The following is a 14,420-nucleotide window of genomic DNA, read 5'->3' on the forward strand; positions in this document are numbered from 1 at the left end:
GCAAAGAAACTGAATGAAAATCCTTTCAGGCTATCTTCAAAGGTTGTAAAGAAGCCAAAAAAGGGCTCCAAGGCCAATTTTGTTCTGTTTTGCGTTACCTTTAACTCTCCAGAGAGCCTTTTCAGAGGTGTTTGGGTACGAGCAAAGTTTAGGTGCAGGGACATTTGAATGACACTGTTGAAAGGCTTAATAGATGATAATACAGGCAGGTAGGACAGTACCTTGTGAATGGTCAATTATGTATTTTGCAGTAATTTATTTAATAAATTTCTGATGTAAAGAACCCATCATAGCTTCTGGACACTGAAGTAATACTGTATAAACTGAAATAATTATATAAAACACTTTATTAATAAATACCTAGCTCATATGTAATGCTTTCCTTCAGCAGATCTCAAAACACTTTACAGAGGACATCAGTATCATTATCACCCATTTTACAGATGGGAAAACTGAGGCACAAAGCAGCAAAGTGACTTGCCCAAGGTCACCCAGCCAAGAATAAAATCCAGATCCCCTGAGCCCCAGACCTGTGCTGTATCCACTGGACCACACTGTCTCTGTAAAAGCCAAGCCATGCCACTTCTTTAATTCATGAACTACCAATCTGCCAATTAGCCTGTGTATGACACATGTGCATTCCTCAGTCTTTTTTTACTGTAAAGTCTTATGACATTTTATTTATACACTCCCAGTTGCTATTTTCAACTCTTCTTCATGGGACTGGACTCGTTTTGTATTACACCCATAACTCAACTTTGTTTAGCCTCTCCCAGTTCATACAGGCTTTGTCATTTCAGTTCTGCTGTGCACTGAGGCCCCACTTTGAGATCAGAGTTAGAACCTCGTTCCTAGCTTGTTAGTGTGGATAGATCACAGGTGAAACATTCAGCCTTCAAAGAGAGCAGAGCTTGCCAAAATGTTTTCATCCATTCCCCCGCCCCCAATGAAAAATGACTTTTGGAAGAAAATCAAAACTTCTGAGAGACTTTCATTGTTTTCCTCAAACACTTCCATGCGATCCTTTGACACCTCCTCTGTCTCCCACTTCCTCCCCCCCCTTCCCGAAACAGAAGTTTCCCTTTTACTTCGGTTTGGGGGATTTCCTCCCTTTTCTCCCCTCCCTCCCTTTTTTTCAGTGGAAGAAAGAGGGCTTGGAACAGGAGTGAGGGAAGGAAGAAAGGGGTGAAGGAAAGCCAAAGAAATGAACTAAAACAAATCTGTGAATCAATTTTTGTGTGGTCAAAGAACTCCCTGGGGGAGGGGGTGGAATCCATTTTGTTCTACATCTTTCCTGGGAAATGGTCACCACTTGAGTGTTTGCCCTCACCCCACATCGCAATCTGGGAGGGCTGCGGTTTGCTGTCCCTTGTAGCTGTCCCCATCAAGCCAGCTATTGGCGAACACAGTGAGTGAATGACGTGCTAATGAACGGTGCCTGTCTTGGTGCCCTGTGCTGCTGTCCAAAGAAGGCAGCGTTGCCAACTTGTGAGCTATTTAGCCAGGGACAACACGCTCTGCTTACGCCAGTGGGCTCTGGACTCCACTGGGACCCAACCTGTGCGTCCTCATGAATCTCTTAGGCCCTCTTCAATAGGGGAATGAAACAACTGAAAATGCATGTGACCCACCAGGGGCTCCCCACCCTCCATTGATGGGCAGGGGGGCGCTGAATAGCTGGGAGGAGAACAGCTGTGACCGAGTCCAGCCGCGCTACTTCTGCCAACAGTCCCAGGAGAGGCAAAACCTGGGACTGCTACTAATTCTCCTTCTGGCCCAGCACTGGGCAAGCCGCTGGAATTCTCTGGGGCAGATTCTCAGCTGACATAAATTGCCTAAGCTCTGAGAATTGATAGGAGCTGAGAATCTGGTGCCCTGAGCCTCGACTTACCCATCTGTCCGGTAGGTAAATAGCTCGCTGACAGGAGTTCTCTGCGGAAGCACGTAGCCATGATCAGAACTGCAAGGACCTCTTCAGGCTGGCCACTGATGCTGCATGTAACTCTTTTGTGTTTCTCTGAGCTTGGCGTGTGACACTAGCCCGTCCAGTTTCACTTCCTGGTTCTCCTGCACTAGAAAGTGTTGCACACCCCTTACTGGGGATTCCCGAAACTTACCAGCCTGCATTGTGCCTCTCCCTTTAGTGACATGGGGAGATCTCAACCTAAATTGGGGACCAACGCTTGTGGATGATGTCTCCTTTCCATAGGCTATGCCATCTGGATCAGGCCACTGGGTCATCCAGCCTCATGTTTCCTGCTCCTAAGAGGAAGGGCTATCGTAACACTCCTAGCTGCAGTGCTGCGGCTGGGCGTAGCAATACTGGCATTCAGGGGGCTGGATCTGCGGTAGTGGGGGAGAACGTGAAAGGAGCAGGTGACTAGTGCTGCCTCTTGGAGAAACACAGGGCCAAGCAAACGCCCGCTAGAACAGGCTAGGTGAGTGCTGTGTCACAAGGCTCCCACCTTCCGATCTATTTCTGTCCGGGGCTGAGTGGTGGTTTCCGAAGTAACCAGCACCGCGCTCGGTCTCGGCAAGAGCCGCTGCCCCCGCTTTTGTGCCGATAAGTAGCCTAAAGCTCTCCTGGTGCTTTGTTTGCTTGTTCAGACGGTGTGCAGGGGTTGCCTGGCACCGCTTTTATCTGGTAGGGCGGCTGGGGGTGGAGCTGGCAGGTGGAGGGATTGTTCCTGTCTCGCCCCAGGGCTGTCGGGGATGCCAACTGTCTGCAGTTCTTCTCTCCGCTTCCCCAGAGGCGGCTGTAGCTACCACATCCCACCTGCGGGGAGCAGGACAGGAGCCTGCCTAGGGATTGGCCTGTGGGAGGCACGTAACCCTCACCCTGACTTGATTGGCTCCTTACTCAGAGGGTGACACAGGCTGCTCGTACCCTACCTAAACCAACACACACGGGTCTAATGAGCATCTTGCTTTGGCCCTTGGGCTCGGCTCCAAGTCAGAATCGGAGCTATCAGTGCAGCTGGGCCCTCCCTGTTCAGCTCCAGGGGCTGGTGGTGGGTGGCTGCCAGGGTTAGTAAGTTCCTCCTGGAACCTTATGACCCCAGCCGCTCTCCAGCTGAGTCAAGCCCAGCTCTGGGGGCAGAGGGCAGCGGAGAGCCAATCCCAGCGCTGTGTCACGGAGGCGGCGTGCCGTGAAGTTGAAGCTGTGCCGTTCCCAGGATGTTCTGCTCCTGAGGGAATTCGGCGCCTAAAAATGATGCGCACAATATCTTAAAATTTTGCAGAATTTTATTGGTCAATAAATGTGGCTCCAGCATGGCAGGGGGGAGCACAGGCCACGGGCGGCATGGAGGTGGGAGATCACCCTGAAGCCCCCACCACCCCCAGGACAGGGACTCGGCTGTGAGGCCGCACCTGACCCTGACACAGTGCAAGGGCCGGGCCTGCCCCAGGAACACTCTGGGGTCCTGCCCCTCTGTGCCAGGCGCACCAGGTGTGGGCAGGCAGGCTCAGCCCAGCAGGGTCCAAGTGTGGAGGGGCTTAGTGAGGTGCGGGGGATCCGGGTGTGGGGGTGAGGTTTCTGTGTGGGGCCATCTGGGTGCGGGTGGCTCAGGGGGAGATCCGGATGCGCAGGGGCAATGGGGCTCAGCGGGGGCAGGGTCTGGGTATGAGGGGCTCAACGGAGGGGTCCAGGTGTTGGGGGGTGGGGGGGTTAGGGCTTGTCAAAGTGAGGGTTCGATGGGCCTACTTAACAGGGGAGCCTTAGCTGCTGCCGAGTGGACGCTGCATGCCAGACTCCTGCTTCCTCCCCCCCGATTCTCCTATCCCCCTTTTTTCTCCATCCCCCTCCCCTCCCACATCCCCCACCACGGGCACTCTCTGTTGCACAGAAAACAGGAAGGCTCCCAGCCCCCAGAAGGGGAGCACGACTGCCCCTAGGACCCAGGAGGCAGCGTTCAGCTGCAGAGTCAGCAGAGGGAGACGCAGCCTCCTTCAGCTGGGCAGCTCTGCGCTTGCAGGAATGAGGCGGGGGGTGGGGTCAGCGGCATGTAACCCCGTGTGCCCCCCATGCCTCACCTCTGGGGGAGACAATGGCTCCCCAAAAACTGCATGCATGGTCATCTTCTCCCCACCCCTTGTGCGGCTTTCCTGCCGTTTGCCGCAGGGCAGCACAAGAATTCTGCGGGGGGGGGCTGTTTTCTGCGGGTGCGCGGTCACACAGAATCCCCCCAGGAGTAATGTTAGAGAGACACGGTGGGCGAGGTTATATCTTTTATTGGACCAGCTCCTGTTGTACAGCCTGGGGATCTGCTCTGTGTGGCTCGCAAGCTCGTCTCTCTCACCAGCAGAAGTTGGTCCAGTAAAAGATGCCACCTCTCCTGCCGTGTCTCTCTGGGTGTTACGTGGTCCTATCGCTGCATCCTGCCCGAGCACCCCTGGGGAGGCAGCATGGCGGTTAAGTGTCAGGGGGCTGTTGGGGTTTTCGGCTGACCCTTTCCCAGTACAAAAAGCAAGGGGAAGGGATGAAGGAAAATTGGGATCCTGGCAGTCCCCAGGGCCAATGGGGAGAGGCCAACACTCCAGGTCAGCCCATCCTCTGGGTGAGCTGGAGCTTCCGGAGGCAGAGCAGGGTAGGGCAGAGTTAAGTCACTAAGTCTGGTATTTTTGTCAAGTGTCGGTTGCGCAGCATGGTGGTGCTGACCCCTGCCTGGGACGTGTGAGGAGCAGGCTGTGAACTTCCCGTACGTCCCGGAGACAGCTGGTTGTGGTGTTCCCTGTGCCCACAGGACGGGGCCCCTGTTCCTTTGACCTTTTCCCTGATCTTGCTTATAGTTGCTGTTTCATAAATTGTAATTGGTTTGAACTTAACGTAGTGATCAGGGGGTCAGGGGAGTGGCTGGTGTGGAGAGTGCGGCTTGGAGTGGGGACACCCAAGCCCCTGCTCTAGATTGGGGGTCGAGCCCCCAGGAATCGTGGGCCCAGCCTTGTCAGGGTCACGCGGACTCTGACGCACGGGAGGGAGGAAGGGGAGCCCCGGAGCTCAGGGAGGCCTCTGGGTAAAGGGAGTGGGAGCGAGGACTTGGATCCTTTCACCGGCCAATTCCACCGGGGCAGTGCAGAAGCCAGGAAAGTGCCACACCGTAGCGGGACCATTTCCCCGCTTAGCTAAGGAAGCAGGCGGTGCCGGGCTGGCTCTTGTCTCTCCGTTGTGCTTACGGGAAGGGGTTGCTGGCTGTGTATCTGGGGCACTGCTTGCGTTGCTGCTGCAGGCTTGCTGCAGGACAGAGTGCCATTGACACTCCTCTCCCCCCCACCTTCCTGGGGGGGGGTTGGTTTTTTTTAAGGGAGAGATGGGAGGCTGAGGGCTGAGCTGGCAGGCAGGCTGGAGGTGCTCAGATATCAGGGTGATGGGCCTGGGCAAGCCGGCTCTTCTGCAGCGTGGGGGCAGGTCCATCAGCCCCTCCCAATGTGCTGTGCTCACCTGCCTGCCCTGAAGGCAAAGCTACTCGTGTGCTCTGTGGAGGTCACAGGCTGGGGGGGACCGGTCCTGCCTGGGTCCGTGTCGTCCAGCTAACTGTCTTCCCCCCTCCAGAAATTATTTGTGGTGAGTGAGACGCCCTGCAAGCGACTCTGATGAAGCAGCCTGGGGCCCAGGTCTGTACCTGATGGGCATCCGGCTGCCCTGGAGATGTAAACCACTCCCAAAGGGAAGCCGTGGGAGCCTCCTCTCTGGAGACCCGTCCTATAAGCATGGGTGTCATGTAGGGAGAAGCCCTGCCCAGCCTGAATGTGGGAAAGGGACTAGCAATGACTTGCCTGGACTCTTCCCTCTCCAGCTGCTGCCAGCTCCTGCTAGCAGGCAGAAAATGCTCATGGAGACTCTCTGGATGAGGGCCTTGGGGCCATCCAGCAGCAGCAGAGGACCATGGTGACAGCGTCTCCTCCCAGTGCATAGATGGTGCCTCCTCCCAGTGGGAGGCTGGTTCCCACGGACCGGGAGCCCAGGGAGAAGGGGCGGGAGCGTTGGGAAGCAGCAGCGCTCCCGGATTCCCATCGCTGCCTTGTCTCTTTTCAGCTGTTGAGCCGGCACCGGGCATGGGCGCTGGCGTGCGGGGAGCAGGAATACTGGACCGTGGAGGGGGACTGTGCCCCCTGTGCGAAGTGTCCCCCCGGAGAGGAGCCCGATAGGGTAAGCCATTCTACCCCCTACTTAGCAAGGGGCGGCCTGGCAGCAGCTTGAGGGATGGGATGGGGGTGGCTGTCCTCCCCAGCCCTGGATGCAGTCAGGAAGCGCATGGCTCCGCAGATCCCTCTGTGAGGGTGGGGTGGAGATTAAAGCCCTTTCGCGGATTCAGACCCAGCCCAGTACGAACCAGGGCTTGGCGATGGGTGGCCTCTGTGCGGGGCTGCTGGAGCACCTCAGTCCCAGCTAGTGCTGGTTGGCAGCCTGAGCAGAGAGGCTGTGGGTGGAACGGGCCATGGGGACTAATCTCTCCCTGCAGCTCAGAGAGGAGCTTGGCGCGCCATAGGGGCGGCCGACGGTGCCAGCTCCTCTCCTGACTCCTTCTCCGTTCACTCTCCTGTAGAAGTGCGGCTCTGGGCAAGGCCTAGGCGTGACCTGCCGAGCCTGCTCCCCGGGCACCTTCTCGGCCAGCCATGGCACGGCGCCCTGCTTGCCTCAGACCACCTGTGAGGCCAGGAAGAGGGTCCACGCCAGCCCTGGGACAGCTGCAGCCGACAGCCGGTGTGGAGGCTGCATGCCAGGGTAACTTTGCTTTGTGGCTTGTCCTCATGTGGGCAGTGCAGTGGCCGCTGGGGCTCTCCTGGGGATGGGAGTCGGGCCCGTGCACAGAGCTGGGTGGCATCTGCAAATTGAGGGGGCCGATTCTTGCCGGCCTCCCAGGGGGTAACCATGGGTGTAAGGACGTCAGAACGCTACATTGGACAGGGCCCAAATCCCACAGCTCTTGTGGATCTGGCTCTGAGCCGTTGGGCATAAGGGGTGGCTAGCGAGGGCCCGTCCGCAGGGTGTTACTAGATCGAAGACAGCAGGGCTAGCTTCTGGCTGCCCGGCAACCTCAGTGCACCATGGAGAGCAAAGAGCCAAGCTGCTGAGCAGGAAGGCGGTTGCCGGTGAGTGTTTGCGTGAGTCACTAGAAGGCACTTGGCTCAACTCCTCCAAGCCGGTATCCTTCAGGCAAGAGGGAGGAGAGAAACTCACTAGTTTAGTCACCTCTCTTGCTCTGGGCTACTGACTAGCTCCAGAGCGGGTGAGTCTGGCCAATGCAAATCCAGTGAGTCAAAGAGATTTGGAGAAGGGGTGATGAGCATACACCTTCCTTTCCCTGTTTGGCGGGGGGAGGGAAACTGTCTTGCACTTTGCTCTGAAAATGCTCTCCAAGCACTGTATAAACTAGCTAGAGATGGCTTTGCCCCACCACTAAATGCAGCCACTTCTGCGGTGGAACGTGGCAGATCCTTAGCAGTGCAGAGTAGGAAAGAAAGCGAATAGCTTATGGCATGCAGGGAATGTAACCTGCTTCCACCATAGTCAGGCTTTGTCTGAGCTGGAATTTGTAGCAGCTGCCCCCGCCCCCAGAGAACGCCTGGGTGCTGTTTAACTGCCAGCCGTGGCCTCAATCTGTGTTCGGTCCTTTGCTAACCTCTCTTTGCTCTTGGCAGGTTTTACAGCCCTGAAGGAGAGACGGACCCCACAGCTGAATGCCTGCCATGCTCCTCTGCTCCCAAAGGCATGCTGGGCTGCCCAGGTTAGTGTAAACAGTGAGAGGGCAACCGACACCACAGCCGTCATGCTCGGCGTTACCGCGGGTCAGGGCCAAAAGGGAGGACGATCTCCTTTTGGGAGCCTCTGCTGCCCATTGAGACTGTCTCGGTGCAGTTCAGGGAGACAGAATTCGAATCACGACACGCATGGCCAATCCTCTGCCCTGACCCAATCCCAGACCCAGCAGCTCCAGTTCCCTCTAAGCTGCGTGGCCATCAAGGGGCCTGGAGAGGCGAGAGGTAGGGGGTGGGCGGGGAGCAAGTTGGGCCGTGCCAGGCTGCAGTGGGGAGAGGCACCGCAGCCCCGGCCTCACCCTAGCACCCCAAACCCCTCACCCCAGAGCCTGCACCCCCAGCTGGAGCCCTCACCCCCTGCACCCCAACCCTCTGCCCCAGCTCTGAGCCCCCTCCCACACTCCAAACCCCTCGGCCCCACCCCCACCGCACATCACCTCCATAGTGGTGCACATAACAAAATTCATTCCGCACATGGATCTAAAAAATTAGAGGGAACCTTGGCCAGCAGGCGCAGCTGGAGATGGTGGGAGTCAAAGAAGGGGGCACCCATCCAAACGGGACCAGTACTATTTGGACTGTAATACCTTTCTGTGCCTGTCTAGCAGAGACCGGGTGTGCTGCCAGGAAAGGAGAATGCCCATGATCTCCCAGAGAAGGGGGGAGCCTCCTTTAGGGGCAGATAACCACGTGCCTGGGTCTCTCAGGCAGAAGGGACAGTTCTTGGGTGGGGAGAAGAGCCACACAGACAGACTAAGGAGCTATTTCACCCACCCCTGCTCTGGAAAACAAGGAAAGTGACCCCACATGATCAGTGAAAAGGGAAGCGCTGAGGAGTTTTAAACAGCATATGAAACCTAAACAACCACTGAGGTGGGATCATTGAATACTAGGGTTGGAAGGGACCTCAGGAGGTCATCTAGTCGCACCCCCTGCAGGACCAATCCTCAGACAGCTTTTTACCCCAGTTCCCTAAATGGTTGAGCTCACAACCCTGGGTTTAGCAGGCCAATGCTCAAACCACTGAGCTATCCCTCCCCCATAAGAGCCAGAGCAGGGCAAGTGCAGAGCCCCACCGATCCTGGATATGGTCTGCTGGCCAGCAGCTTGTCTCTTGGCAACTCAGGTAGAAAAAGCCCAACCCCTTGGCTCTGAGAAATGCCTGGCAGCTGGGGATGGCAGGGGCTCCAGCGTGCTCTCGGTCGCTCAGTTTGACTTGCACATTCTTCGAGCTATTTCAGTCCCACGGCGATTTATGCCTCCCCAGTAATGTATTTATAAAGCACTCTTTGTGCCAACGCTTCATTAAAGCACTTTGGCGGGTGCAATGCAGAATTCGCTAAAGGAGAAACGGCCTCAAATCCAATTGTTCTTCTGCAGAGCTCTTGTGCCAGGTCGTCCTGATTGACGCGTGAAGGGGCGGGATTGGAGTCCCGCTTTAAGTGCAGATCTCCACCTGCAGAGTTGCTGCCAACGCCTCTGGAGTTACAGAGAGAGCTCTCCATGTGAGCTCCTTAGGCTAGGCATTGTCTTGTGTTCGGAGTTTGCACAGGGCCTAGGCCAGCGAAGCCCTGGCCTCTAGGCGCTGTTGTAATACAAACAACGTGTTAAAGCAGGAGATCCCTGCACTGCAGCCACTTCTAGGGTGCAGCGCCTCAGCTATTGTCACGGTGCACAGCAACGCCGCTGCTGGGGACAGGAAAGGGGAGAACACCATGCCTGACAGAACCTGCATGGGGAATTTATGTAAATGGGGATTTAGTTAGTGGGGCTGGTAACTATAATAATGGTAAAAACTCATAACTGCAGCCACCACATGTGCCTGGTCCCATGGATTGCCTGTCTGTACCACAGTCAGAGCCAGGTGTGCATGCACCACATATCTGCCCAGTTGCATCCCAGGCATGTGAGTGCCACCCACGTACACCAGGGCCACACACACCAGGTGCTTGGTGGTGAGCTAGCTAGCTAGGTGTGGGGCTCTCGCTGCAGTGCAAGCTCCTCTCTCAGGGGCAGCCCCTCCCCACCCGCGATGAGCCTGCCGAGTTCAGGTCTGGGGGCATGCGGGGTTCATTGCAGGGGGTCATGTGGGGCTGGCTGGAAGGAAATGAACCCCATCTGTAAAGTGATTCCCGCGCGGACTCACCTGGGGCCAGGCTAGCCTGAAACTCCCGGAGGCGCCCGTTTGCATCCCAGCAGGAGCCCTGCAGTGGGTTAGGCCTGTAACAACCTAGATCCTGAATGGCCGCAGAAGCTCCCAGGGCACAAGAATAGGGCGCTAGGCCCCTTGTCCTTGCCCACAATGTCTAGAACCTAGTTGAAAGTGGCTCATCCCTACGGGGTATCCACCCACCCGCGCGTGGAGGATGGTGAAGCCGGGGCGCTGCTGCTGTATGTGTAGGAGGGCTGGGGGTGGGACCCTGTAGCCAAGTGTGTGCTTTGGAGAGGTCCTGGCTATGGGAACTGGATGTCAAGAGTCGGGGGATGGCCTGGTGGGGATTCCTCTGCCTCCCTGCCACAGCTCAGCCGGTTCAGCTGTGCCTTCTGCTCCTGGTGTCCCTCTGGAACGGTCCCACCAAGGACGGGAGTGGAGGTGTCTCTGAATAGCTCCCCAGCCATGAACGCATCCCCCTTCTGCTCCTCCAAGTGGGAGGCAGGAGGGAGGATGTGCATTTCAGAGGAGAACCGGCCCACGTCTTCCTGTGGTTTGGGATCTCTTCTCCGCTGTCCTGCTGTTACAGAGCTAACAGGAGCTGCTTTCCCATCCCTCCACTAGTGACCCCACCAGCTCGTTCCAGCTGTGGGCGTATCAGAAATCGAATCCCTGGCTGGGGATCAGTATCGCCCAGGGGCTGAGCGAGGCTATGACTACACTAGCCCTTTGTGTAAAATACACACCCTGTGTCTGCGGGAGAGCTCTGACCACGACCCGGTGCGGCTCTTCAGCCCCTGTGGCACTGCCCGCAGGCCAGGCCGGAAGCTGGAGCCAGAGCTAGGGTAAGAGCCATGCAGGCAGCTGTGGGGAGCTGCGGACCCTCCACGTGCCCAGGGTGGGGACATGGGCTGGGGGCTGCTCTCAGGACCCTCCATCTCTGTGGCTCCCCACAGCTGAGGGTGGCGGGAGCTGAAAGCCGGAGCGACTTCCTGCTGCCGACCAGCATTTTAGATTGAACTGCGTGGGCCTGGCTCCCCAAATCCCACCACTTCAGCACCCTGCTGCAGGGCAACAGCTCTCCAGCGCCAGGGGGCTGGGCACAGACTGCCAACTGCGTCACAGGCCCCTCACAGAACGGCCCCTCAGTTACCCCCGATTGGGTGGTTGTTTTTTTCCAGTTTTCAAGAAAAAACAAACCAACTCCCCAAATACCGGACAATGTTTCCAGAAATCTCAACTGAAACCCAGGAAATGTGAACCAAAAAATGAACGTTTTATTGACAATCAGGCAGTGGGGTCTACAATAACCATGTGGCAAAGGGGTGTTCCTCCCTCCCAATAAACATACCTAGCTCTGTGCAAAGGAGGCAAGTAGCATTATCCCTATTTTACAGATGGAGACACTGAGGCACAAGGTCACAAGTAGAGCCAGGACTAGAACCCAGGTCTTGTGGTGCCCAGTCTAGTGTGCAAGCCACTAGGCCACCTTCAGTACAGGCTCTTTTAATCCTCTTCCCTGCAGGCGCGAAGCCGTGGCTGACCCGGCTGGCGAGGAACGTCGAGGTCCTGCACAGACGGGACGAGAGGGCAGCGTCCAATGGCACGCGGGACGGGAAGCGGGAGGAACACGCCACGCAGTACGCCGTGCTGGCCATCGTGCCGGTCTTCTGCGTCATGGGGCTGCTGGGCATCCTCTTCTGCAACCTCCTGAAGAAGAAGGGCTACCACTGCACGGCCCACAAGGAGAGCGACGAGGAGGTGGCGAAGGCGGAGAGAGGCGGTAAGGGCCGTGGGGTGGGCTTTGCACGCTCTCCCTGCATCCCTGTCTGAGCACTTGTGCCTAGCACTGACTAGGGGCAGCAGGGGGCACCCCAGCGGTAGGAGGGCGTTGTGTTGCCTTGCTGCACTGCAGCTCCAGATGCCAGACCTCCACTGTCTCTCTAGCACCTCACCCTGGCTGATCTGCGTGTCGCATCCATCTCGGTGCCCGCCCTTTGGATGGCACGACAGGCACACTGGAAATACCTGAGATGATAATGGTGATGTGGAAGAACTAGACCACGCCGCAGCCTGGCAGAGGGGAGAGATTGGCCTCCGAGTCCCCCAGCCCACGGGCAGAGTCAGGGCAGCGTGGGCACTGTGGATGTGTGCGGGGAAGCCTGGCAGCCCAGGTGCATTGACTGCACCAGTGCATTTGCTCTAGTCCAGGGGTAGGCAACCTATGGCCCGTGCGCCAAAGGCGGCACGCAAGCTGGTTTTCAGTGGTGCACTCACTTCCCGGGTCCCGGCCACCGGTCCAGGGGCTCTGCATTTTAATTTAATTTTAAATGAAACTTCTTAAACATTTTAAAAGCCTTATTTACTTTACTTACAACAGTAGTTTAATTATATGTTGTAGACTTATAGAAAGAGACCTTCTTAAAACGTTAAAATGTACTACCGGCACGCGAAACCTTAAATCAGAGTGAATAATGAAGCCTTGGCACACCACTTCTGAAAGGCTGCCGACCCCTGATCTAGTCTCTAGGCAGGCTGCAAGCAGCTAAGACACTTGGACCCAGGAGCTCCTGCCCACCCGGGTGCAAGGGGGGGAGTGGGGAAGTGAGTTGTCGAATTTCTTTTAAAGGTTTTGTGTGATGCACATCTTGGTCACCAGCTCCTTCCTCTTTGTCTGCTTTTGGCTCTTCGCTCTCCAAACAAACTCCCTCTCCTGTAGCTAGAGGGGAAGGGAGCTCACCCTGCCCATAGTAGGACTGATCAGTTCGCCCCTCCTGTAGCGACATGTAACTGCCCTGTCTCCGTGCACTCTTCCTTGCCACGGAGCCCAGACGGTGCACGGGAGGGAGGGGGATTGGCCGTGTTGCACCAACTGAGCTCTCTCAAGCTGGGGCAGTGGTGAGCGCTGTGGACGCAGGCTAGCGAGGATTCCCAAAGAGAGCCTGGAAAGCCAACTTCTCCCTGGCAGAGCACAGAGTCCTGGCAGCGGCCGAGTGGCTGCATCGCCTCGTGTCTAGCAGCTAACGCTCTGCCCTTTATGGGCCAGAGCCCCAGCAGGTGTGAATCAGGAGAGCACCAATCCAGTCAATGAGCCAAGCCCTGTTTGCCCCAGCGAGGGTCTGGCCCGTAGTGTCTCTCGCCGAAGGATCTCAAAGCGTTGTACAGCTGTGAATTCTCACATCTCCCAGGCAGCTGGTATTATCCCCCGACTTACAGCCGAGGCGCGGTGAAGTATGAGTGGTGGCAGCGGTGGGCTTGCCTGACCCGCTGCCCCCTGCTCTGACCACTAGTCCGTGCTCCCTCCCTGGTGGAACGTCTCCTGGGTGGTCTAGCAGGATCAACTCTCTAGCAATTCAGTACCTCTGGAGTAGGCCTTGCCCTGGCTATACCACCCCTCAGCCCGGTCAGTCCTTCTCAACTAACCCCTTCCATGCCCCACGTGTCCTGGAGTGTGGGGTTCCCCCCAAGGGTGCCTCATTCCCAGCACTGACGGCAGATCCCCTCCCTCTGGCGCTGTACTGAGAAGAGCCCCTGACTGCAGCAGGGGAGGGATGGGCTGATGTGGAGGAGCCAGGGGAGGGGTCACCCCCAGCCTGTGAGTTCCTGACCTCCCGCGTCGGTGCCTGCGAGCTGCTCAGCTGCCGCAGGGAACAAAGCCGTGCTCAGCAGGTTACTTCAAGGGCAGGAGCTGCTGCAGGAGAGGCCGCCAGACGCCTCTGCAGTTACACGGGCGAGGACTGAACAGCGCTGCCCAAGGGCTCGCCATCCTTGGGAGAGGGATGGGCCATGATGGTCAGCGTGAGATTGACTCACGAGCCTCTGTCCCCTCCAGAAATGGGAGGTTGGCTTAAACGCCAGGAGATTTAAACTAAATCCTTAAGTTTGATGGGGGGAGGGGTTGTCTGTCATTTGAACTCTCCCTGCCCTCCCCCTCCGTGTGCACGTGGGGTGGGATGATTTACAGGTTGCAAATGCAGCCTCCAGCGCATGCCAATGTGGGCCCGGGGTCCCTGGACAGTGCCCCAGCTCCATCCCGCTGCCCTGTGCAGGCTCCAGCAGCTGCCCCTGCCACAACCAGGGAGGGGCTGCCTTGAGCTGCCCCCTCCATTGACTTCCTGCCCCAGGGTGGAGGCCCCTGCTGCTCAGCTCAGGGTGGGCTGGGTGTGGGGCGGCTCAGGGCACCCTGTGTCGCTGGCAGCTGCTGCCTGCAGTGAGTAGCGCAGCAGTCTCTAGTGGCCCAAAGGGGGAAGGGCAGGCAGGCAAAATTGTCATTGTTCATGAGATCCTGCAGGCTTGGGGCATGTGGCTGCTTCTCCCGTGTCTAGACCGCTGCCTCCCTACAGCTGGTGACACCAGGAGAGAGGGGCCTCTGTCCCGCTGCCTGGATCATCCTGCCCTGGGGGACCTGCAGTCAGACTTGGCATGGAAGTCACAGCAATGAGGCAGCTTCCTGCTGACCGTCAGATTTTGGCTAGCGGGAAGGGAAATGAGTGAGAGGATCTGAGTGGGG

General features: G+C 57.3%; 1 protein-coding gene across 3 annotated transcripts in view; it reads left to right on the top strand.

Moving 5' to 3' along the window:
* The window catches only part of RELT (RELT TNF receptor), a 74,932-nt gene that overhangs the window by 41,204 nt on the left and 19,308 nt on the right, over positions 1–14,420 (top strand). For all 3 annotated transcript variants that reach the window (XM_045021896.1, XM_045021904.1, XM_045021913.1), the window contains exons 3-6: positions 6,035–6,148; positions 6,546–6,724; positions 7,642–7,727; positions 11,436–11,693. In XM_045021896.1, coding sequence (XP_044877831.1) covers positions 6,035–6,148; positions 6,546–6,724; positions 7,642–7,727; positions 11,436–11,693 — 637 coding nt within the window. The remainder of the gene's footprint in view (positions 1–6,034; positions 6,149–6,545; positions 6,725–7,641; positions 7,728–11,435; positions 11,694–14,420) is intronic.

This window comes from Mauremys mutica, chromosome 1, assembly GCF_020497125.1.
Source record: "Mauremys mutica isolate MM-2020 ecotype Southern chromosome 1, ASM2049712v1, whole genome shotgun sequence".
In the NCBI taxonomy this organism is placed as follows: Eukaryota; Metazoa; Chordata; order Testudines; family Geoemydidae; genus Mauremys; species Mauremys mutica.